Source organism: Pipra filicauda, unplaced genomic scaffold (assembly GCF_003945595.2).
Source record: "Pipra filicauda isolate LSUMZ 115617 unplaced genomic scaffold, ASM394559v2 scaffold80_size11013439_pilon, whole genome shotgun sequence".
Classification (NCBI taxonomy): domain Eukaryota; kingdom Metazoa; phylum Chordata; class Aves; order Passeriformes; family Pipridae; genus Pipra; species Pipra filicauda.
Window position 1 is genome coordinate 9,013,696 of NW_024104987.1, and position 26,155 is coordinate 9,039,850.

General features: G+C 40.6%; 1 protein-coding gene across 3 annotated transcripts in view; it reads left to right on the top strand.

The window, feature by feature from the left end:
• Window positions 1–26,155, top strand: part of TBCD (tubulin folding cofactor D) — a 118,550-nt gene that overhangs the window by 67,775 nt on the left and 24,620 nt on the right. For all 3 annotated transcript variants that reach the window (XM_027715648.2, XM_039390352.1, XM_027715649.2), the window contains 12 exons: window positions 2,225–2,305; window positions 3,054–3,127; window positions 3,974–4,091; window positions 4,983–5,043; window positions 6,436–6,458; window positions 13,514–13,545; window positions 15,601–15,663; window positions 16,059–16,135; window positions 18,383–18,464; window positions 22,010–22,128; window positions 22,549–22,640; window positions 23,529–23,669. In XM_027715648.2, the coding sequence (XP_027571449.2) occupies window positions 2,225–2,305; window positions 3,054–3,127; window positions 3,974–4,091; window positions 4,983–5,043; window positions 6,436–6,458; window positions 13,514–13,545; window positions 15,601–15,663; window positions 16,059–16,135; window positions 18,383–18,464; window positions 22,010–22,128; window positions 22,549–22,640; window positions 23,529–23,669 (963 nt within the window). The remainder of the gene's footprint in view (window positions 1–2,224; window positions 2,306–3,053; window positions 3,128–3,973; window positions 4,092–4,982; window positions 5,044–6,435; window positions 6,459–13,513; window positions 13,546–15,600; window positions 15,664–16,058; window positions 16,136–18,382; window positions 18,465–22,009; window positions 22,129–22,548; window positions 22,641–23,528; window positions 23,670–26,155) is intronic.

The following is a 26,155-nucleotide window of genomic DNA, read 5'->3' on the forward strand; positions in this document are numbered from 1 at the left end:
GGAGGAAGCAGCCAAGGGACCTTGTTTGCAGGTGTCACAAAACTGACCAAGCTGGTCAAGGGTGGGGAAGATGAGGGGGTTGAGTTTGTGGTCTGTGCATAGACCTGTAACTTGAGTGCTGGTGTTTGTCCTGGTCAGCTCAGTGGAAATCTGACCACAGTGTTGGTAATGTTTGAAAAACCAAAGTGATCTCTGCAGTCCAGAGTCTGTAAAGAGTAAATGGGAGATACCCAGGCTGGGGTCTGGTTATAAACCAGGGGCTTGTCTCAGAGGATGGTGTCAGCTCTGGGAATGCAGTGGCACTGCAGTCAGGGGAGTTCAGAGCCACACTGGCAGCTCTGCATGGCCAGGATGGACAGAACCCTGCACTTCCTCTGGGATGATGACAAAGACCAAGGGCTGGTTCCAGCTTGAGTTGTTCCAGACAGAGTCTGGCCTGGAGTCCAGCCTCATCCAGAGCCAAGGAAGAGACCGGCACCCACGGGAGGTGATTCAGACCCTTTGGAGACAGGTCAGGTAAATCACCCCATGGAATTGCTCAGAAGCCAAACAGGTCAGAAAGGCTTGAGCAGATGATATCCCTGGGGAACAGAAACAGCAGACAGCTACATGATGGTGCAGGCTCCACCACCAATTTTGTGACTTCCACTGAGGAGTTTTTTAAGATAATTGCCCTGGAACCCTCCCATCTTCTCCTTGACTATTTTTTTAATTAATCTGTCCACCTCCACGTTGTCCCTTTTGTGCACAATCCCTTCAGTCTGTACAGACCTTCACCTTTTACCCACTGTCAGTGTCCTTCTGGGGTCCCCACCCTCCTCCTACACCTTCCCCAGAGCTCCCACCCACAGAGCTGGGATGGGGAAATGCAGGGGCTTGGTATTGCACAGGCTCGAGGTCCCTGGGGAATCCATGTGATTTTTGAAACTCTGGCTTTTTGTACTAGAAGAAAATCGAAAACATTCAGAATTGACAAAACAGTTTTTATTTCCTCTCTTATATAATTTTGGCTTGGAGGGTGATTATGTTCTCCTGACTTTTTGGGAGTGGAATTGTTAATTTTTTATTATTTTTTTAATGCTCCTTTATTATTACAACAAAGAAGAGAGCAGAACTCAAACATGGCAGGGGAATGTGTCTGTTATTGGATGTTCTTCCAGAACAGGGAGAAGAACCAGAGAGTCGTGAATTTTATCATTTCTCTGCTGGCATCAACCACAAGTTGAACCAAGTGTCCAATCCCCCTCTAGGCTCAGTAGATGTTGTTTCTGTGTCCTGTGTTGGCTCAAGTGACTAAGGTCTGTCCCGTGGATTTAAGGATTCCCACTCCCCTGATGAATTCCATAGATGCCAATATGGGAACATGCCACAGCATCTGGGTTTTCTCTTTGTTTTACTTCTAATTACACACATGTACATTAATGGAACACTGTTATAGTTGCAGAGTTAATCACTCAAAAGATAGGAAAAGGTAAAATTAAGATAATCCATGTGTGCTTAATGCTGTCCCTTTGTGCCCTTTTGACACAAACACATTCTTCTGATTGTTGGGCTTCCCAAGGTGATTTAACACTCATCAGATGTACTGAGAAAACATTTCATTTAGCTTGTGTTGACCTTGGCTTTCAATAGTTGATGCTTCTGAAGATTGGAAAGCAAGTGTGGCTGTAAGGGAAGTAACTGCAGGCTCCTGAGATAATTAATGCTGGTGTTCCTGTAGGTCTCCACTTTGCAGCTTTAACAGTTTTTGTCACAACGGACTTTTTGTGTGTGTTTGATCTTTAAAAAAGACAGATTGAAAACCCACATTCCATTTTGTATTTATGAAGATGTAGCACATTTCTAGAACTTACCTTTCCTGTCTCCTGTAGATGGAAAAATTGCACGAGTTAATACACACATCTAGATTTTCTAGAATGTAACAATGGGAATTGAATGTTTATTTTTGCTCTTCATTGCTGTCAAGCTTGGTGTGTGTAGAGTAGTTTTTATGAAGGCTCTGAAAGTTTTAAAAATTTTCAGTTGTAAAATATTTGCTACTGTAGAATTCAGCTGCATCTCATTTAGGAGAGGGCACATTTAAGTAATTTTTTTTTATTGCTTTAAAACTAGAGGATTTAAATCTTTGGAGCAGGTTGTGTTAAAATGCACACAGATGCTGATTCTGTACTCTCTCTCTCTCTGACCTGTATTTCTATTATCTATATGTGCATTTCTTTTTCAGTGTGTATATTGCTGGCTTTCCTGAGTATACACAGCCAATGATTGATCATTTAGTTAATATGAAGATTAACCACTGGGACAGGTAAGTTCATAAAGTCTAATGATTAATATCCAGGAATTGACTCTTCTGCATATTATATTTTCCTAGACTATTTTTGTAAATTTTACACCAGAGTTTGCAATAACATTTGACTGAAGGAAACTGGGCAAGTAGTAGCTGATATAATCTCTACCTCCTGAGCATACTGTCACTTAAGCAGGTTTATGAATTTGTCTTTTGACCATGACCTCAATCTGTTAATAGATTAATAAAACCCATTTATATGTTCTATAGTGTATGTGGGGGGTAAACACTGTCACCATACAATTATCCTAATTAAAGCAGATTTCATGCATAGAGATGGTGCTTAGTCACATTCAGTGTTCAGGAAGGCTGAAATGTGTGCCTATCACACAAAGGAGATTGTATCAGTGCTGAGCCCAGTTTGCATCATGAGAAATAATCACAGTTTACTGCAGTGGCCCTGCCAGTGCACAGAACAGGCCCTGGGGTTCCACCAGCCCCAGTGTTTGTCTCTTTGAGCAACAAGCTTTATTCATGTTGCTCAAAGCTGGCTCTGGGCTGGCTGCAATGGATGCTGTTTGCTTTTGTTGGCTGTTTTGGAGGGAGGAAATACAGGATGGACAGAGGATACTGCAATTTTCAATATTTGGGGGTCTTTTTTTCGCCTGGGGACGCAAGTCTCTTCCCGACGTTACTTTTTTTGATACGCGGCTTCTGCTAAATTACCAATGCCCCCAAATCCTAAAATTCTTTCTTACATCTTCAGTGTTATTCGAGAACTTTCAACCAAAGCCCTGCACAACATCACTCCCCGGGCCCCCGAGTACATGGCGAACGTGGGTAGGTACCAGCTGGGGCCTGCACGTGGCACAAGTGTGTGAAGATCTAAACATGCACCATGGCTTGGTAAAAATGAACATTTCCCCCTGCAGCTTCATACAGTGTAGTGACACTCGTGGCTTTACCAGTTTTCAGATTTTATGTAAAAATTCTCCAAGGCTGCCGGGTTGTTTTTGTCTGGGGCGTGGGCTTCAGTTCCCTGGCTGCACTGGACCCTACTGGTTCCTGGGTAGATAAATGGGTGCAGTTGTGTGGGAACAACTCCAGCAGCTACTCCTCAAATTCCCAGATTCTGCTGACAGTAAGGCTTTGATGTTGTAGAGGGTGGGGGGATCTGTTTTGTCTTGTCCAGTCTGACATCTGCAGCAGAATTCCTTTCTGTGTGTGCGTAGTCAGATGTTTCTTAGCATTATTTCCTCGGCCCGTTCCAGATCCTGAGGATGTACTGGCTGCATTTTAATGTGGCTGGAAGACAACAGTTGTCCCCAGTGGATCTGCAGTGACAGAGCTTGCCAGGGCTCCCTGTCCTGGATTAGGAATGTGGCAGTTTACATGGAAGTCAAATTCCATGGCAGTACAAACCTCACTTCCTTGACTGCTCAGCCAGCCCAGTGCCCAACAGTGACATTATTTCATTTACTCCAGCCAGGGAGTTAGTTGGGAGTACAAAGAATTGTCAGAATTTACTTTATTACAACTTCTTTTTCCTAAAGTAGCCAGGATACTTCACTTTCCAGAAACGCTTTCCCCATTTTATTTCTAGGCAGACAGGATTACATGTAGAACTGTGATCTGTCACTATGCTTTGTTTAAAAAAAAAAAAATTAATTATCTAATCTCTTTCAGTTTTGCCAAGACTTCTGCCTTTATCAGTGGGCTCAGATCTGCACACACGCCATGGGGCAATCCTTGCCTGTGCTGAGATCACCCATGCTCTGTGTAAACTGGCACAAGAGAATAATAGGTATTAATGCAAGATTATCTTGACTATAAATTTTCCTTTCATGTCTGGTCTATTGAAAGCTTCCTGAGTATAATAATGGAAATCTCCATCTCACTGAGCTGCTTTTCCATTGAATTTTTGTTTGTTTTGATCAATGATGCCGAGCCCTCACGTTTTATTCAGTGACGGTTTAAACTTGCATCTTAAATTCATCATCAGGAAAGGGAGAACACTTGCTGCTTTACTTGGAGAGTTCAAAGTGATCACTTAAATATAGATTAATCCCCTTTCCCCATAGGTGGGGGCCTTCCTGGTGAGGGGACAGTCTTTTATCTTCAGTGTAAGAGAAATCCTTCCTCAGTGTGAGAGAAATACCTCCTGAAGCAGCTCGTTGAGTTGGGCTGATGTAATTGTTGCTGCTGGATTTCTGGTCCATGTATATTATATATATACACACACACACTCATTTGCCATCAGTGTCTGTCAAAAGAATCTGGGTTAATTTTAAGGAGTTCCCTTTTCAAGGAAGTTGAAAAGTTCAAGAAAAAGATGCAGAGCATTTTTTTAGTAGTAGGAAATACTTGAAATAGATGGAAAGAAATCACAGAAGTTTTCGAGTCCAAAAATAAAACTGAACTGAGAAATATTATCAGGGTGTTACTGATTATAATGTTATTGGGAAGTGATACTAGTTTTATGTGGTCTTTTAGGAATGAGTTTGCTACATTATAAGGAAAGAACTTCTTTTGTTATGCTTGCTCAACTATTTAAGATTAAATATTGCATATTTCTGTGGAGCATAATTTGGAACAAATGGTTTTTTGTTTGAGAGTACAGTGTGATGTCGGGGAAGAAAAATTACTTACAGCATGATTAGGAAACCTGTATGAAAAATTCTGTCTCCTTTTACAGATCTGTAACGTACTATTTCAGTGAAAAATCATTGGAGGGACTTAAACAAATCCACCAAGAGGTTTGTAACCAGTATAAATGTATTTTTTAACCTGGTGTATCGTATGGTTTTTAAACAAAGCTTTACAGTTAAGGCAGCTGTCCACCTTCCTCATGCCCTTGCCAAGAGCAAACCATGTTACAGATGTGGTCACACACCCAGACTGTCTGATAGCTGGATGTCCCGGACCCTGTGTCTTACAGGGTGATTTTGGAGGCTGTTCTGCCTCTGCTGAGCCCCTTGCTCTGATGCTGGAAGTCACATTTCTGATATTCCTTTGACTCCCTTTCCCTTCTCTCTATGTACTGACTGGCCTTGGGGTGACCGTGGTCAAGGGAGGCCTCCCAGTGAGCCTGTTCTGTCCCTGCATCCATAATTTACCTGTTTCTAGACCTCAAAAGTCATATCCTGCATTTCAATTGATGCACTCTCTGTATCTCCACGTATGCTGAACAAAGCCTTGCCCTGCTCAGAGCAGTTCCAGGTGCTTCCACAGGGATGGTTTTCCCTGTCTTGTCCATTTATTTTCAGTGATCCCATGTTGTTTTTTTCTTTTGGCTCCTATTTCTTCCCCCTTTGGAACAGCCAATCCTCCAGTGTTCAGGCTCCTGCTCCTTTCTGCAGGATCTGTAGTACCTTTAGTCCCAGTCTGATGTGCTAAAGCTGTCAGGCTTCTTCATTTACCCCATAAAGTCCACAGGTTCCTGTTTCACAGGTGAGAGCTGCTGCCACAGGTTGAAAAAACACCTTTTCCCTTCTTTAACTTTCTGACATTGAAAGGCCTGAAAGTTTGGTCAACATGTCTGTGCTGTTACAGTGGCCTTGAAGTTTTATGATGCAGCTTGTGCTGTTGTTTGTAATTAATCTGCAAAGTTGCTATAAACTCTTTTTTTTTTTTAAATACCTGTTTGTTTTTTTTTTGTTTTAGTACATAGAAGTGAGATAATGTCTGATTTTTTTTAGGGTGGTCTGCTGTAACATTAAGAATGAGCTAATATTTTTCAGTCAGTTTGAATTTTTCCTATTTAATCTGTAGCTAGCAGAGTTAATTTCAGTTATCAGCCAATGCAGTCTATCATTCTGAAAGAACCAATGGTGGAAAGCAAATGTATTTTAAAAAGCCAAACTGGCTTCCAGGGTATGTGTAGGAGCAGCTTGGATTTGGAATTCAGGAAATCAGTGCTTTATGAATGTGTTACACTGATTTTTCTTTGAATCAAAGAAAGTGCAAATTGGTATAGAGAGGTTGTTTCAGAAAAGATTTTTCCTTTGACTTTTATTTTTAAAATTATCTAAAAGTTTGCACAGCCCACAGTATATAGCATTGCATGTGTGTGGGGGGGGGGAAATGAAAACACTTGGATCAGACAAACTCGACTAATATTAATATTTGTTGCCTTTTTTGCCCCCCAGCTTTGCAGTCGTCAGTTGTACAGGTAAGGAAATGGATGCCAAAAAAATAATTTTTTTTACTGAAAAGTGTCAATTAGAAGGAATGAAAACAGAAGGATCTGAGGGGGCTTTTGGTTTGTACAATTAGTGGCACCCACTAGAGGCTGCCAGTCCCTCCCAGTCCCCCAGAATGTGGGTGCAGGTGGTTCAGAAAGGGCTACAGAACTGGCCTTTAATTAATGAGCCCCAAACCTATTTATTTATTTATTTAAAGGAGAGTTCTCTCTAAGTTCCAGAATTGCTTTCCCCATCCTGTGTAATGGGCAGGTCAGGAACCATTGCAAAAGGTTCAGGGCAATTTTTCAACTCTTGCGACAAAGAAAATGTAAATGAGTTTTCACTGAGCTGTTTTTCATTTCCTATTTGCTGAAGCTTCCAGGAAATAAAGGGAGATTGCCTAAATAACTGTTAAGTAAAAGTGAATTAAAACTAGTGTGTTCCTAAATTTAAGGAAATAAAAAAGCAGAATTAATGGCTTTTATTCCCTAATGATTGTATATGTGGATTAGGGGTTTTTCCTCTTTTAGCTGACAGCATTTTTTGGGCAGTTGGCACACGACAAATCAGTAAAACTTCAGTAGTTTTTTGTGTAATTATTAATTATTGATTAAAGAATTTTTATGTAAGTATTTTTTCATCTTGAAACTTACTGAAAAAATGATAAAATTTGCTTCTTGAGGGTCGTACAGAGGGGTGTGAAACTTCCAGTCCCAAGTGAGCCTGGGCTGGCGGATGGGCTTAGTGCTGATACTGTATATTTGTGTCTTTGTGGGTGGCTGCCTTGGCTTCCATAAATTCTTTAATGTCAGGGTGGAGCTTGGGTGTAATTTGTTTTTGTCATAATGTGCACTTCTTGCACTTAATGGTATTTATAAGATGCCTACAGAAATGTTTTCATTCTAGATAAGACTTCTAATTCAACTCCAAGGCTGATTGATTCACTGCTGTTTGCTCTCATACTTAGACTGAGACAGAGATGTCTTCTCTAATCCATAGTTTAAAATATCGGCATGCATAAAATATTTTAAAAAGAGGACAAGAAAAATAAACTGGGTTATAAAAACAAACCAACAATTGGAGTGTTGCTGGGCAAGCATTAAGTGAAACAAGCCCGACTCGTTTCGTGATGAGTAATTATTGCACATAATATTCCAAAGATTTCCATTTGAGAAATTGCTACCGGGAATTTTCAGTGTTAACAACATCTTGTAGGAATGTTGAAAACCCGTGTGTTTTATTTGTGTTTTAAGTTTTTAAACTACGTTAACAAAAAGCATCTGGCCACACATCTCAGATTATTTTGCTTTCACTTCTGGCCATGGAACAACCTTGTTGGGGATTTTAATGCCTTGATCAAGCTGTTTTCAGGAATTGAGTTGGCCTGAGAGAAAAGGGAAAGGAAGTAAAGTGTAAAAATGCTGTGGTTTTTTTTTTTTTAAATAGTTTTTAAATTGTAGCTTATAGATTTTAAACTGGAAAATGGGTCATGAGTTTCTTGGTTGTTTCTTGGTTGACCTCAAGTCAAAAAAGAGAAATCCAAAGTGCTGTAATGGAGACATTCACAGAGCTGCCCAACCATTTCACTTTGTTTAGCAGCTCTTGTAACGTCTTTAACGTGATTTTTAAAAATGCCATAAATTATTTTTCAGACAGGACACCTTCCAGGTTTTGAGTTATACTGAAGTCAGTCTCAGTTTTAAATACACTTGAAGCAATCAAATTTGTTTATGCTAATTGTAGAAAATCCTGTCCTCTACTGTATTAACTTTTTTTTTTAATACAAGTATCTTTCTGTCTTCCTGTCAAAGTCCTTCTCTGGGTTTACCATAGTACACTGAAAAAAGAGCCTGCAAGCCTGGGCACATCAGTGTGCACTTCCTCCCATTAGCCTTGATCCTGACACATCTGATGCACTGGTTTGTCTGGAGGAGCTGGTTGGTTTGAGGATTTGCATGGGCACTTCCAGCTGGGGATTGCACAGGGAGCCTGGGTTTCTGTGTTCCGTGGGCACTGGTTAGAGCACGTCACATGCAAACCATGCCCCTTGGAGCATTTGTGTCTTGCGCCTCTTTCATGCTGTTCAGGTTGTAAAGTTGCAAAAATTGAGCTATATTTTATTTGCTTTAAGTGTTACTTTTATATATAAAACCCTAAGGCAAGAACCTGCAGCATCTGTTGCCTCGAGCTGTGTTACTCGGGTTAGGAAGTCACTCTGGTTTCAACTCAGTGTCAGTTGTCAGCCTGATTTATGTTCTGCTTCCACTGCTCCACCGTGGTTAGTATCTTTTTTTTGTAGCAGATCTCTTTCTGTGGTGCACCTGAGACTTTGTACTCATTCTCAATGCTCCTTCTCCCAAGTAACAAGGGATAGGAAAGAGGAAATGACCATAACTTGCACCAGGGAAAGTTTAGATTGGATATTGGAAAAAATTACTTCACTGAAAGGGTTGTCAAGCAGTGGAAGAGGTTGCCCAGGGCAGTGGTGGAGTCACCATCCCTGGAGGGATTGAAAGGCCAGGTAGATGTGGCTCTTGAGGACATGGTTTGGTTGAACTCTATCATCTTGAAGGTCTTTTCTAACATAAACAATTTATGATTTGATAATATGAAAAGTCTTTAAGGAAGCAGTAGTGATGTTAGGGTTTTCTAAAAATGCCTGATGTGATATAAGGTACTTGAGTGACTATTCAGCTGAACAGATATTCAGAATTTTTTTACCTTTCTTGTAGCCAGTTATGAATCTGATAATGTGGGTCTGAATGCCTCACTGGGGTCATCAATGTCCTCAAGTGGGGAAGTGGAGGGGTGGATACCAATCTCTCCACTCTTGTGACCGGTGACAGGACTTGAGGGAACAGCTGGAGCTGAGTTGGGGGAGGTTTAGGTTGGATATCAGGAAAAGGTTTATCACCTAGAGGGTGATTGAGCACTGTAACAGGTTCCCCAGGGAAGTTGGGGTGTCCCGTGCAGAGCTAAGAATTGGACTCGATGATCCTGATGGGCCCCTTCCAACTCGACATATTCTGTGATTCTGTGAGAGTTGTATGACAAGATTAGGAACAGATATGGAAGTTGTGCAGATAGATGCTCTGGGCTTCCTCCAGGTGGTTGCACTGCACTTCTGTATTTGAGCAAATGTTGTTTGTTGTCCCTGGAGGGTTCCATCCGAACGGGATGTGTCGGGATGCGCGACGTTCCTCAGCGACTCCCACGCCAGCGAGCGTGACGTGCTGCACACCGAGCTCTGCTCTGAGCTCATTCCTGCAGCCTCTGAAGAGCCTGGCTGTGTGTTGCCTGTCAGCTGTGTCAGCCCAGCAGGTTTAGGAGCTTAGAAGAGCAGCTCGTGTCGGTTGAACTGGCATCGGCAGAGTTTCGGCTTTTCCAGCACAGTAAGGTGGCCCGCGGGTGTCGACAGGTGCTGGGCAAAGGAGAAACTTGTCTCGTTTCAAAGGCCTTTAAGGTTGTAACTAATCTTGATGGTTTCAGGGCAAATGTGTTTCTTGGCACTCAGCTGCCTAAAAGAGTTTTTTAGGCGTATTAGCTTAATCAGCAAATAATTCCAGCCTTGCAACAAAGCTCATCGTAGCAGTTCTTCCAAGTTCAAATGGTTTTCTGCACCCAGGAGCACGATGACTGTGTGAGATCGTGCTGCACTGTGCTCTGAAAAGTTATGAGGTGACATTCCTCTGCTTCAAACTGAAGTCATTGGAAAAACTTTTGCTTCCATGGAGCCAGGATTTTACCTGTAGCATTCTGGTGTTGGAGTACAGTACACAGTGTGTATGGTCAGCATACAGATTTACAGTAACCTAAAAAGAGGTGTTTGTCAGGTTAGTAGAGTTTATTCTGTGCATCTCGAAGGGTTGACCATCAGAGCTTTGTTAAATACAGGGGTCTGTTCATCTGTGCTCAGGGGTTCCCTTTCCCCCTCTGTGCACCCTCTGATAAAGCCATTATGTACCTCCAGAGCCCAGTGAATGTGCCACCTGGACCTTTTAAGATACCTCAGTTCTGTTTGGGACAAAGAATTCCCAAGGAAAATACTCAGTTACTATTCATATGGAGATGAAGTATGTGTTCTCAGCTTCCTGGAAATGCAGTATTTGCAGTTGAATCTCTTCAGCTATTCCAGTATTTTTAGGTTCAGATTTGGATGTCTGTGAAAACAGAGATGCTGTTCAATTCCAAACAGCTTCAGTTACTGTTACTTTCATAATCTTAAAGAAGAGTTCTGGTCTTCTCACAAAAAGCAGGTTTTAAATAATTAAAAAAAGAAGTCCACAGAAGTGCTTTGAACTCCTTTATGCCCTGAAAACTGCCACTGGTTCTGATTCACGCCAACATAATTATGAAATAGATACTGTTATTCTTAGGTCAGTAATCTTAATTCATCAGTTCTGCAAGGGGTTGTATATTTTATTTTCCACGAGTGAATTGTGACTCACCCCAGGATGTTTCTAGGAGAGAAGCATTGCTGTGGAACTGCACATAGGAAGGAATGATCAGGAGCTCGTGGAGCCTGGGCACTGCATCAGTCAATTTGCAAACTGAATTAATAACTAAACCTTGAAACAGGTACATCTAATAAAGTGATGCAACTTGTGGATGTGTCCTTGGAATAAAAAAGAAGGAATACTGACTGTACAGCAAAATTCAGAATCTCTGAATTAGGTAGATCCGTATCTTTTTAATTTGCTGAAATACTGTCGAGCAAGATAAAGTTAATAGAAAGATGTGCATCATGTTTGACAAACTAAGCACTGACTGAGAGAAGATCTTGGACTATGATAGAACTCTCAATTCTTAAAAGTGAAATATGTATGAGCTGTGGAAAAGGGCAAAAATCAGCTCTCTTGGTAGACACACCGTGGTGTCCAGGCAAGAAACAACTTGAGAGGCTTTGCAGGAGCACACGGGGATCGTGGTGCTCCACAGATGGGTTTGATTAGAGTTTGTGTGTTACATGGAAATCCTCCTATGCAAATCCCTGCCACCACTCTGCATTCTTGCATGGGGACAACAATCCTCAGCGAGGCTCTAAACTCTGGAATTAAATGGAGTTGGTTTAGTGCCAGAGGAAGGGATAGCTGTCAAATTATTCACATCAGAGCAGCTCGAAGTGGCCTGACTTCCTTCTTGGCAGCGCGAGGAAGTGGAGAAGAGCAGCCTTTGTGACTCAGTTCTTGCTTTGTAGTTGGAACAGAACAGTCCATATCTGAATCCCTGCATCAGCAGACTCTGCTGCACACCAAACACATTTACAAGATGATTCTTTTATACTCCTTTGCAGGAAGGCAGCAGACAAAAGGCAAGGAATGGGTGAGGGCAAAATGAAGGGAGAGAGAAGTGTGGAAGAGGAAGCAAGACTGGCCACATCAGTCGCCTGCTTTTGCTGCTGTCTCGACTCCTTGCATCACTTTTTTGTTTTCTAATTTAAATTTTTTAGAAGCTGGAGAGCAGACAGCATGGCAGGAAGGTGGGGTAGACAATACAAAGACCTTATCAGCACGAGGATGTGGAATCTCTGCTTGCTTCCTACCGTGATAAACTGGGGATTATTACATTGAGGTTAATATATTATTGATTGTCCAAAGCAAAAGTTTCTCAATTAAAGGAAGTGCTGATCTATGGCAATCGAGAATATTGTGGAGTTGGCATCTCTGCATTACGTGAAACACCAATGAAAATGTTGAGCAGTCAGAAACCCAGAGCATGTTACAGGAGGCACCTGCTTGTGTGGAATGGAAAAACTTGTTTCAAACGTTCAGGCTTGTGAAGCTCCTATGAAGGGATGAATTGGAAAACAAAGTTGGAAGAGTTGTTAGGGTTGCTAAGTTGGCCTTCTGAGCACAGCTACTAATTTTGTTGTGGGGAGGGAGGAGGAGAGGAGGGAAGAAAATGTTTAGGAAAAAAGAAAACAACCAACAAGCAAACAAACAGAAAGCTTTTGTTGTTCCTCCCCCTTGCTGGGAGTTTCTGCCAGAGCATGGCCATGCAAACAGGTGATTAAGGGTTTGGCACACCTCAGGGAGGAAATATTCCAGCAGAAGTGAAGGGAGACAAGAAGGAGTCAAGGGAGGAAATATCCAAAGGAAAGGCAGGTCAAAGGTTCACAAGATGGAACAGTTGAAGCCACAGAGGGTGACACTGAGCAGAACACCCCAGGCAGTGCTCACAGAGCCTTGGGGATGGAGATCCATGCAACCAGGAGATGTCTCTGCCCAGAGCCAGGAGAAGCCAAAGAATGGAAACAGGCCACTTTTCCATTTCCAGGACACTTCTCCCCTTTCCCACTTTCTGCACAGTTCAGGCTTTCTCCTCATGGTGCTGTCAGTGGCTCGTGTTCAGAGTAACTGGGCTGAGCTCTGAGCTGGTGAGACCATCTTTGTGGAACACACACTTACCTCAGGAGGCTCTGAGGCACCTTGAGCCATTTTGTTTCCCTTTTATGATGTGTTGGAAGTTTTTGTCCCCTCACTTGGCGCGATAAACACAAAATCACCTGGGAAAGGGCTTGAGCAGGAAAGGAGAGGGTGAAGGGTGAGAAACCTCCCCAGGACAGCAAACCAGATAACATTTGTGAAAATGGGAACTGGGAGGTGAAGTTTCTATTTAATGTTACAGAGGTGAAGATTGTGTTAAAAAATTGCACGTAATTGCTTTTCAGTTCTGGAATCAGAAGCTGGTTAGAGACTGTATGACTGAAAAATCCTTTGGCACGTTCCATGGGTTTGGAATGCTTCTGAAGCAGGTGAAAAGAAAAGCAGCATGAACTTGACAGTCTTTTATCATTCACATTAAGAATTAGAAAGCCTGGGAGTGCATTTTTGCAGGAGGGTTTTGTATAAATCACGCTGACGTGAAGAAAAGTTGATTTAAAAAGAAGTACCTTAAGAGTATTTTAGATACAAAACTGCAGGTATTTGGGGCTCTGCTTTCATTCTGAAATGATTTTGAGGAGTTTTTTGCTCAAAATGCAGGCAATGCACTCAGGTTGCTTGTGGTTGGTTGTTCTCTGAAGGCTGTTTCTCCTTCGCAGGGGTTTAGGTGGAGAACTGATGAGACCGGCTGGTGAGTACCACAGTGGGGTGTGACAGCACAAAGGGGCCCTAAGGAATTCCTCTGTTTACTTATTTCCAGTGTGTTTTGCATATGTTGTGTTGAATGTGTAAGTAAAGGATGCACAGTAATTAAAAATACCGACTTTGGAGGCCGGTCAGCAGATGGGTGCACCAGAACACTTGTGAATAACTGTGTAAGAGCTGGAGGTAGCTCTGGGGTCTGTCACATGTTCTCTCCTTCCATTGTTGCACACAGTGAACCTTTTTCAGGGTTGAACTGGCTTCCCTCAGTGATTTACTCAGATTCCTCTCCTGCAGAGATATGATCTGCACATTAAGACAGATGCCATCTTGGCAATAATGATTTTATCATGATGTGTGTGTGCAGAAGTGAAGCATAAAGACCATATAAACAATAGTCTGTGGGAAGCGTGGCATCACAGAAAAGGTGGAGTTTGAGGATTGTTGTACACTAAAAAGGAGGGGCATTGCAGGGAAAAGTAGCCTGGGTGGATAAGGAAATGATGCCGACTTGGTTTCCTGCTTGTGGATTGAACAAAGGAAGTGCTACAGAGCAGATTCCAGCTTGGAAGATGTGAAACCATCCAAAACTCATGGGTGAAGGAGTTTGAGGACCAAGATGGAAGAGTGATCAAATAGGAAGGGTGAAGGGGGCAGGGGGATTTCTGCAGTCTTTGAATGAGGTTACAACCTTGTGACATGGAAATGCAGGCTGAAAGAACGGGTAGTTTTTTGTAATATGTTTTAGCTTTCAAGCAGCTGAATATTTCATGGTTTTGGAGTAGTACAAATGACAGTATTTTGGCATGATACAACTGTGTAAGTGGAATAAGAGAAGAATTGAAAATGTTCCACAGATTGCCTGCATGTCTAATGAAGATGATGGTCTCAACCACAATAGAGCACAAAGGAGAGCAGAGAACTGAGGAGGAATCCCAAGAGTCTCGGGTTTAGTCACACTGTAGTTAACCTCGTGTGTGAATAAATATTGGCACAGAGAAGCTGACACCCGATATTGAGAGGAGTTTGTGTGACAGTGGCATGGTGAGGAGTGAGTTCAAGAGCAGATTTGGAGCCCACTAAGTCGATTATAAATGAAGATGATGATGAACTGTGTACAGAGCCCAGAGGAAGATTCAAAGATTAAGATGCAAGAGGAGAGGAAAACAAAAAGGTGGCATTACATTATACAGTAGCTTGTTCTGTCCTCTCCCTCCTCTCCACCAACTCTAAAGCAGCCTGGCAGTGAGGATGGATCTATACCCATCTGCTTTATTTGAACTGAGCACCAGGAGGTGAAATACGTGGTATTCCCCAAGTGCCAGGTTGAGCAATACAGTCAGTCTGTTGTACAGAAATTTTGCAGTGTGTAAATCTCCATTCCCCCCAAAAAGCCTCAGAACACTACAAAAATACATAATTCTCAAAGTGGGTTTGTAAACTTAGAGCTCATTTAGTTTTATAGATTTAAAATAATAAGGGCTTCATTATTAAAATGATATTTTCACGTGTTCGGAGTATCAAAGGAAATGAAGCTGCATCCAGTTTCATAGCTCCTGGCTCTGTGCAGTGAGCAGATGATGCTCCTTGGAGGTCCAAAAAAATGTGAATAAGAAGTAGGAAAACCTGCCATATATATTTGAATAGTTTTTTTTGAGGCTGTAATGATTTATCCTTGTCCAAGTTGGTTCACTGTCAGTGATGCTACAGGGCCATTTACAGGCTGGTGCAGAAACAAAAAGGTGGCTGATGTGTTTGTGCACACCTTGAGTGGCAGAGGGGGAAAACATCCCCCCAAACAAGGGATTTTCATGAATGATGGGACTAACTCATGTCAGAGAACAGTTTCTGCATAGTAGCTATTTTTTGTATAAGTGTTATTTCCTTTCAGTTTTTAATATAACTTATTTTGGACATTTTTTTGCAGATATTCTTCAATTGAAAATTAATGCCAATGTAGTTTTATGTGGTTGTATCTTCAAAATTGCTACAATTTTTCTTTTGTTTTTGTATTTATTAAGTTATCAAACTTATTTTCTTGCAGTCTGCACTTTGATTGAAAAGCTGTCACTATCAAAAATGCCATTTAGAGGAGATCCAATAATTGGTATGTCCTGTTTTAAATAACCTTCCATGATCTTCACAGCTATTCATTAAACTAAAGAATTAACAAATTATGTTCTGTAAAGAATCAAGATTAGTGGGGTTGGGTAGCCTAAAAAAAATACCCAAAAAAATACCCAAAGAGTGCAGCAGATGCTGATAGTATTTGAAGATTTTTTTTGACAAGAAATAAAATGTATTAGTATTCAGCATCACCAGGCACTGTGGACATGGTAACCTAAGCTGGAAGAGCTCTACTGAGAGTCACAGCCTTGTTCAGTTTGGAAAGTGAAGGGAATAGGTCAATCTGTGTAATTGTTGGTATGCAAAAAAACTGAGAATGTTGGAATTGAGAAGGTAAGAAAAATTAATGCTGATTTTTACACCTTTATATTCCAGGTGGTTGGCAGTGGTTAATAAATGACAGTCTAAGACATCTCACTCTTGTTTCCAGTGGTGCACGACAGCACATAAAGGTACAGTAGTTCCTCCTCCTTCATGTGGTCACATTAAATACAGAGTTAGAAATATTTTTGCTTTCCTTTGGTGGGTTATTTTCCATGGAATCTACTTGGGTTTTGAATGTTTTGTTTCTTAGATAGGTATGAAGGGGTATTTTTAAAGGAATGTTTTGAACTCCTCAAAATTCAGATGGACCTTTTTGAATAATACTTGAACAGTTATCCCAAAGTTCTTGTCTGTATGTTTGGACAAGGTAGTTGTGCAGTGTGAGGAGTCATTGATGGCTGCTGGAAGCCACTTTCTGTTGGCATTGAGAGGGTATTTTGCCTCTGTTTTGGTGTACCTGTAATTTGTGCAAGACACACTGATTTTGGTGGTTTCAGAGAACTTGTGTGAGACTCAGAAATCCTCTGGATGATCTCCTCAGGCCCGATGTGCCAACGGTGTTTTCCAGCTCTGTGAGCATTGGTTTAAGCCACCAGAGTTATTCAGGACAACATGCTTAAATTTTTCATTAAACTCTGCTGCAAATCCTTTTGCTGTGCTCTCAGACTGCTCTGGTTCTGAATATTAAATCCACTGATGGATTTCGTGCTATTTTATGTCCATGATCTCAACACCTCCAGTTATTTGCCTTTATTTTCCCAAGAAATCCCATGACAGCTTGATCTCGTGCTCTTAAAGGCTCTGCTGAATTATAAAGGCAAATTTTGTCTGCCCTATTAGAGCTTATAGCCCTCACAGAGACAATTTGAATTTAACATGTTGTGTTCATCCTGGCAGGTTTTAATAATAAGATAAAAAGCCATTCCAAGTATCTTGCAGCTCATCTTGTCATCCTTGGGAGATGGAGTGGACTGGAATGTGTCCAAATCACTGAAGAAAATTAAAAGATGAAATTTGAATTCTTAGGATATTCTTTCAGCATTACCCATGTATTCCGAGTGTCTGTATGTCTTATAACTGGAACTTCTAAGCCAAGCTTAGAATAATTAATTATAGGCTCTAGAGACTTTTGACTTGTTTGGTTAACATTAATTAATGTTGAGCAAAGTATATTTAGTAAGTCAATTCTCACTTGATTTCTGTATCTGTTTTAGAGAGATATAATTTTAAGGGCAGTGCTTAAGATGTTGAAAAGTTGTCTTTTTTTTTCCTGACACACGGGATGCTCTTCCAGTGTATCTTCATACATTTAAGGTGAAAAACATTAAATTTAGGAAGCAAAGGATCTGAGCAACCTGATCTGGTTCAAAATATCCCTACTCGTGGCAGGAGGTTGGATGAGAAGCCCTTTAAAGGTCCCTTAGAACCCAGACCTTTCTCTAATCTACAGCACTTGGATAATACTGTATATTTTGGTACTCTAATTCCTGTGGTAGTTGGAGTATTATTTAGAGGAATGCTGGTTTTCTTTCAAGTCCTAGATTTTGTATAGGGAACAAGTCTGAGGTGTCTTTGAGGGCAGAATGAATCAGCTGGGCAGGATTTCTCTGTTATAGTGAAGATTTTTTTGTACCCGGAGAACATGAGTATTATTAAGTATCATTGCTATTAACATGAAGTGAACAATGCATAGCTTTTGTATGCTCTCACATTTATTATAGTGTTGGTCAGCATTACATTAGTAGCTGAAAAGTGTAATTCAGCCATAAATTTTATGAGAAAACCTGTCACATGCTTTTAGAAATAGCAGCTGAATTATTTCGTGTTCTGCATCAGTGACTGAAACCACACTAAAAATGAGGAGATTCACGTATAATACACAGCTTTTGGTCCTTTTCTAAACCAATTAAAATGGAGGCACAAGGCCTGTGATACTGGATCATTTGGGTTATTTGTTTATAACTAACCTTCAGTCTATGTTGGTTTTTTTTCTGTATTTCCTTTCTGGAACTTTCTAGGGAAATAGGGCTTGTTTCATGTCAATCTGGCATCAGTATATGAAATAATGACCTGTGTATTTTGTGATGCTGTACCATCCTGGAGGTCTTTCAGCTGAACTGGAAGTAAAGTTCATACATTAGTGTTGTCTTCAATACTAATTTATCTTACTGGTCACTTTGAAGGAGTAAGAGTAGAATCTGTTTTTTTTTTCTTACATAGGTTTCCTGTTCTTAAACCAGTACTGGGAAGAAATAAAAAGAAAGTAAATGCCAGTAGCCGAAGAGAATTATTTTTTTTAAAAATCCATTAAAAAAAATTAAGCACAGTTATCATAAAGTAGGAGCTGAGTAAATATATCTGTGTCTTCGTTGCAGGAGTCTGCAGTGTCTGCACTGGCTGCCCTGTGCAATGAATTTTACATCAATGAGGAGGGAGAAGCTGATCCAGCTCTGCAGGGTAATGACTCATGTTTACCAGAGAGGCACAAAATATTGGGCTGGACCTAACTTGCACTTTGGAGCTATTGCATAAATTGGGGAGGGGCATCACTGATTTTAAAGGACCTTAAAATTCTTCAGGAAAAAAATGATAAAACCAACTGAAAGTCTGGGAAATGTCTCAGGGGCTTTGCTGGCTCAAGGTAAATGCAAGGTACCACAATAATGCATATTAGGAAAGCTCTATTGCGTTTTTATTCCATACTTTAAAACAAAGAAGCAAAAATTATGTGTTTGTGGCAAACCCTAAATTTTAACAAAGCAAGGTATTTTCACATCATATATTGGTAAACTGTCTGCCAGGGATTGTGGCTGATTTACAGAAGAATTGCTTAGGGATAGGGAGAGGACACCAAGGACACCCAAAGTTGTTGTAAACGAGCATGTGAAACCTCCCGTGTTTGGACTGGGATCAGCAGTACAGGAGGAGGCTGAAACTTTTGTTTGGGGCATATGAATCAGCATCTTTTTTTATACCATTTGTCTCTGACTTCTCTTTATTTCAAGTATCAGATTGTATCGTGTCCATCAGAGGCAGGTTGCTGGATTGTACAGATAAATATTGTAAAAATATCAACATTTATGTTCTTGTTTTTTTAAATATGACAGTGAATTTACATATACTTAATAAAATAATGATTATTTTTTTTTGCAATTACTAAATCAGGTAACAGAATACCTTATTATTTATTTCTATTACAGTTGTCTCAAAATGAACATAATACTGATCACATACACAGTTACATGCAGTCCATGCCCCAAAGAAGGTTATGGCTGAAATGTAAAAGCAGTCTATCTTGATTTTTTTTTAAAAAATTATATATTGCTAAATCTCTATATTTAAAAAAAAATATATATATATATATATTCCAAACCCAGCCCTTTCCTTCCTGGAGGTTGGCCCTGCCTCCCAGATTTTTTGTGGGCAGCATGGGAAGCTGTGATGTGGTGCTGAGGCAGATAAAACCCCACAGCCTCAGGGAAGGGTCGTGTGTAAAACCAGAGCACACTGGGCAGCAGGAGATAATGCTGAATCTAAGCAAACAAAAATGAGCTGAAAGGTTGGTAGGTCACCTTTTATATAAGTATGAAGTTTCAGGTTGCTGGAAAAGTGGACTGGAAAACTCAGCCAGGTGTCCAAATGAGCAAGGAGAAGGGATCTGCTGGAAGCACAGCAATAGGTGGCTGCAGCAGTTGTTGCTCTGCTCCTTTAGATCCTGGATTCCAGGTTAACTTTTCATCTGGCTTGTGCTTGAAAGAACCATGGTGATCTAGGGACATAATGAGAGTCAGTTTTATAGATACAGACAAAATTTTTCATCAGACTTTCTGAAATAAAACTGTTAGTTGGGAATTTCTCCATTCTAAAACCCCTGCAGTCAGCTCTGTCTGGATTATATTTTTATTTGGCCTTGACTGCTCTGGAGCCTCCTCCACACGTGACAACAGAAGTGCCATTATACATGCAAGCATCTTTTAAGAGAAAAAAAAGGTGTATTTTCATCTCTGTGCCAATAAAACCTATATATTCCATGCCCATTAAATCCTGTCTGTTGAGGGATTGAAATCCACTACTGAAAGTGCTCCCCTTCATGTCTGATGGACACAGGAATGTGTGGAAGCTGCAGTGCAGAAGACACTCAGCAGCACTGCAGGTGCCTTAGATAAGTCAGTTAAAGCAGGTCTGAACATGATCAAGGGGATTAGAAGAAAAAAGCTTTTGGTAAAATTTAACCAGTGTTTCACTATGGCTTGAGAGATTAAGATGAAAACACAAATCAAAGATACTCTAACAATTTGGCATTCTGAATCTGGCTCTATAAGGATGCTGCTTTATTGCATCACTTCTTTTGCCTCTGTTTGTTTTGACCTTTTCTTTGTTTTATTTTTCCTGGCTTAATGTGTTCTGGTTTGGTTTTGCTGACTTTCTCTTTTAATATTCGTTTAGGATGGGCTGTGTTGAATTAATATTGTAGACACTTCATAGGCCCTGTTGGTTTATGAAACTGAAGGCTCTTAGAAGAATATTAACATTTGCATTATACCTTCCACCGTAATTACTAAGTGGTTATAAGTAAAGAGCTGCTTGTTGTCGTGTCATTTGGCTAAAATGTCAATCTTAAATTTACATCAGTCCACGTGGAGACTGTCACAGCCTCACTGTTTAAGATCTTCTTGCTGTCACAGCAAGCACTGTGCTTCCTATGGCCTCAGGACTCTGTCTCACACTCCAGTGGTTTGGAAAGTTTTAAATGGTAGATGTGCTTATCTGAGGGTGTTTCTCACCTCTGGACAGGGAACTGGGTCCCTGATGTGAGGGACGAGTCCAGGCCTGTTGGTTGCACTGGGGTTTGAAAAAAGAGTCAGTTGTGATGAATGGGGAGTTTCTTATGGCAACTCTTCTTTCTTCCTCTAGCAAATATTGCTCAATCATTTAAATCTTAGATTACAGTAAGCGGTGGCACAATTATGTAATCTTCCCAGGAGCCCTAATTCATTTTCTTTGAGGATTAAAAAGTGTCTGTTCAGTAAAGTGATCGATAAGACCACCTTGCCCCTTTCTGAAGCAGAGCTGTGTTTAGTGCAGAGCTGAGTTTGTTACTGCCTTGGCTGTTCTTAGAAGCTTTTCTGGTGTACCTTATTTTTCTCTGCATGTTCCAGCAGAGTTTAATATGTCTGTATGTCTGAGATAAAGACTGCAGCACAAATGTGTAACTAGATTCCTGACTTTTTTCATTCACCCTCATTTTCTCCTTCATATCACTTCACTTGGTTTTTGAGGCTCCTTTTTCCATGCCCAGTTGAGTTTATTCCTGTGCCTTTTGACTGTGCTGCTGTTTGTAGAGCCACTGTCCCCATTGTGTTCTGTGCCAGTGAACAGAACCAAAGGGGTCACTTCTTCAGCTTTCTCCTGCAACAAACAAACAACTTTATTTTTGTCTCTATATAAAAAATGATACAAAATTATCTCATTGCTTAGGAATGATCTGTGTATGTGTTTAAACAAGGCTCCAGTCAATAGTTTTCAGGGGAAAACTGTCAGATAGCTGACCTTCACAAACCCAGAGACATCTCTTTCCTAACACAGATTACTTGTCTAGTGATGGAAAACGATGACCTATAAATATAAGAGAACTTGTTCCTTGTACTTCCATAGAAATTTGTGCTTATACCTGCTATTTGGATTTTTAAAACATGAGAACTCCTTAAAATGGAGAACTTTGTCTTTTCACTCTCTGAAAGAGTAGGATTAGTCTAAATATAATAAAGTCAAATTTTTAGACAGAAGACAAGAATTCATTCACGTAACAGTGAACATCTTAAAACCTGTACATTTGTCCTGGGGGAAATTAAAGGTATTCTGCATTTTAGTTTAACAAATTGCAAAATTCTCTAGCTGCTCTGTTTAGGGGATCTTTTCCTGGTTTGTTTCTTTCCTTAGCCAAACATGAAATGGTAATGATGTGGTAGTTGCTTCTCACTCTGCAATTGTGTTTTTTCTAGATGAGCTGGTGACACAGTACGTTTCAGAACTACAAAACACAGAGGAAATGATCCGTTGTGGCTTTTCACGAGCTCTTGGGGCCCTTCCAAGGTTTCTGCTGAAGGGCAGGCTCCAACAGGTGAGAGAACAGGATCATTGGAATGAGAAGAGGGCACTCTGCCTTTTGAATGAAACCTGTGACAGTAATCAAGTGAATAATAATGGTCATAATTAAAGGTCTTTGTCAAAAGGGTTTGAATTCTAATGTACAACAACTCCAGGAAAATCGTCATGAGTTGAGCTTGCCATGGTTTCTGATAATTAATGCTTAGTCCTGCTTTAGTAGTGTTAATGGAAGAGCCAGAGGCTGAATTATCCCTTTGCTGTAGGACATTGGTCCAAAGGGAAGAGGGAGCCATGAGGGCCAGTCTTGGTGAGAAACCAAACTCTGTTGTCTGCTTTCTTTCATGCAGGATTGAACTCATTATGGTGCAATATCAAAATTTAACATCATAAAATACATTGGATTTAAATATCTCAATCTTTGTATCTTTCTCAGGTTTTGGAAGGTTTGAAAAAAGTTACCTTAATTTCCCCTGAAGACGTGAGCTTTGCAGAATCCAGGAGAGATGCCTTAATAGCAATTGCAAAGTATGTTCATCATCTTTATTTTTGTCTAATTGGAATTCTCTCTGTAGAATCTTTCTCGTGATCATTCTGCTTTCTGGTGGGAGCTGGTAGCCTGAGTTTTGACATCAGTTACACTGTGACACACAGATTTTTAAAGCAGGACTCTCTGCATCTCCATTATTCAGTTTATTTTTGATTCAGAGGATTATCACACACCTGAGGATGGAGTACAGCTCTGATGGTGGTGTTAGTTTTTTATCAATTAACTGACTACATAGAGTATATTTTAAAGTTTGCCTTTCCCATGGGCTGCAATTTAATGAGCTTTGATGAAGAGGAAGAATATATATTTGTGGTTTTCCACAATCTTAAGAGGATTGAATTGGTTTAAAGGAATTGTGCTTTTTCTCTAGAGGAATATTTTCCATATTGACATGTCACAGTGCATTCAGAGCTAATAGTATCATAGTACACATGTATGTTTTATGCTCTTAGAGTGTTACAGTGCAAAAAAAAAAACATGTCTTCAAGGTAAAGAGGTTTAATCTCAAGTTCAGTGCACATTGTGTTGGCCCTTTGCTCTTCTTGCTGACTTCATTTAAGGAGAGTTCAGACTGACGGGTACTTGAAGCATGTTCCTGTGTGTAGTTTAGCAGACGTGAAAGCAACTTGCTTCCCTGCTGAGGTTTTAGCTTTGCCAGTGTTCCTTTAAACTACCAAACACTGCTCAGAAATTGGCAGGTCAGATACAACTCAGTAGGCTCAGAAATATTCCTCATTCCATCTGTAGCAGATGTTACGGGCGTTTGGAATGTTAAGCCACATAACAAAGCTTCATCCTTACATTTCTCCTTGCTAGTGTTGTGATTTTGTCCCCCACTGCCTTTTTTTTTTTCTCTCTCTCTAAAGGGTTTGCCAGACAGTGGGTGTGAAGGGAGAAGGATCCCGGGAGGAATTTGTGTGCAGGGATAACGTGGATGAGATTTACGCGACGCTGCTCAACGGGGTGACCGACTACACCACGGACAGCCGGGGGGATGTGGGAGGATGGTAAGGTGCCCCACAGACTGGGACTTAAACACAGGGTCGGGTTTGATCTCTAATTAAAACCTGATGTGTTTCCAAAACTTAGAAACAGAGAGCTCCCAGGCTTCTGGAGGTTTGAGCCAAGGTAGGAATCCACTGCAGGAAGAGAAGCAGAGAGTGGAAGACGAAGGTTTGGTTGTCCCTTCCTCACAGTGGTGGGGACTGTTGTGTTTCAAACTGAAGTTCAGGCTTATTCTGGGTTTGTGGATGGCATTATTTTTTATTAGTGAACATCAGGAATGTAATCAGTTGCAAAAACTACAGGGATTTAAAACATTACTTCTCTTTTTTTTTTGAAATAACACGTTTGGTGCTGCTTGAACTCTCCTGCTGTACATTCCTGCTGTGGGGATTTTTTACCAGGAGAGGGAGCAACTGTATAACGTGTTATAAACGTGTTAGTGACACATTTTCAAGGCTGGTGGCCAACTGAGATGCATAAAAACTTTATAAATTGTGCTGTGACATCACTGACTCTTTTCTAAGTTTAGGGTTTCAGTGATTTCAGCTATGAGGCTTCAAGAATAAATCATAAGTATGTAGAAATGTATAGAATAGGTAGATTAATAAATTAAACTTAAGAAGATTAATAAGATCTTAATAATATTAAGTCTGTAGCAGTCCTAATTTTATGACATTCTTCAGTCTTCAAGGCTCCCTTAATATATAAATATTCAGTATTTAATACTGCATTCATCTGAATGCTCTGTAGTCCTTCAGTAACAGTGGTCTGGAAAGGCAAGTTCTAAATTCATGACCCAAAGCACTATAAAGGCTCATGTCCTTCTTTGGGTTTGTGTTTCATTTCCAAAGAAGCTCCAGTTGGGGATGTGTCATCACCTGCTGACTGGCAGTTCCTGCCATCTTTGAACGGGAGAGATCAGGAGGAGTTCATGTTGTTCACTTCATCCTGTAGAACTCCACAGGGTAGTTACAGGGTGAGAAAACCATGTGAAATATGGATCTTAGAGACCAAGGAAATATACTCTTGTCAGGGTACTTTTTTATGTGTATTTATGAGGACAGATATTCCCAGCCTGAAACACTACTTATTCAAGAATAAGTCCAATATCTGCACATTTAAAATACGTGACAGTTTTGATGCTGTGTAGAAGCCTCAGAGCAGTAACACTCACTCCTTGTATAGAGGAGCCATAAACTAAGTAAATGAATGTGGTAAATTAATTTTAGTTGTCTTTTATTTGTTGGGATGTGATTTTGAGTGAAATGCTGGTTTTGAGAAAGACTCCTTAATTTTGTTGCCTTAATCCATAATTTTAATTGGAAAGTTTGCAGATATATGTCACTTTTAGATATGACTCTACAGAGTATCAGCCTTGTTTAGCTGTGTGGGTGATACTGTTTGTGTGGTATGGTAATGATGTGGTAACAGAGATGTATTTGACCTGTCTGGCAACTGGTTGAAGTGTCTCAGGGTACAGAGATTTGTGTTCAGGATTATAAATTAACAACCTGTTGATAGTTCAGCTCTAGTACCTGGCTCTGCTTTTGTTACGTTCCAGGCAGGAAGAGGCAAGTGCCAGAAAAGTACTGGGAAGAAATAATTTTGCTGATTGAAAAGATTTTCTTTTCTCAGTTTACTGAAGTTGTTGTCTGACAGCGCCGAGTCACGTGGGGTGTTTGTTTCAGTCATATCTGTGCAGAGTATTTGTGTGAAAAAAGTGGTTTAGACATTTTTTCAGTCACTGTCCTCTTCTTTGAAGGGTGTTTTCAACAGTAATATATGAAAGTGGCTGTGCTCAGCTGCAGCAGCCAGAGCCTGCTGGTCCCTGTCCTGACCTGGTGGGATAACAGGTGGTGGTGCCAAATGTGCATCCTGAGAGTTTGGGAACTTTTTTGGTTAGGCTCAAATTTGTTATGTCCTGTTCAGAGCTCTGTCCTTGACTCTTGACTTCACTGTCATTATTTTATTTGGTAGCACCAGGTTTGCTTTAAAAAAAAGAAAAAAAAAAGTTAATCACTGTGGCATTCCCCTCTCCAGGATTCCTCATTAGGCTGGAACACGGGGCAGGTGCTGTGATGTACATTTGTAATTACTGAATGAGAGCTACTGCAGCACAGCCTGAAGCCACCTCTTGCCCTGTGAGGTGTTGTGATTGTGCTTTTTTTGTGCAATATGTACAAATATGCTCATGCTGGAGCTTTTCCTTGCCAGCAGTTATTGGGTGGTTTATACCAGTTAAACCTTAGTGCTTGTGCCCTGGGAGTCACCGTTAGTGTGAGATCTCACCAGTTCCAGTGTGGGTTGCAATAATTATAAATAACTGCCCTGTCTTTGCACAGAAAGGGAAGTGTCAAAGCACAAAGATATTTTGTGAAAGGTGGATAGAAGATAGATATTTTGTGCCATGGTAGCACTGGGCAATATTTAATTGAAGAGCCTTGTCCCTGTAGCATTTCACTACAATATTTACAAACGTGTTGGAGAA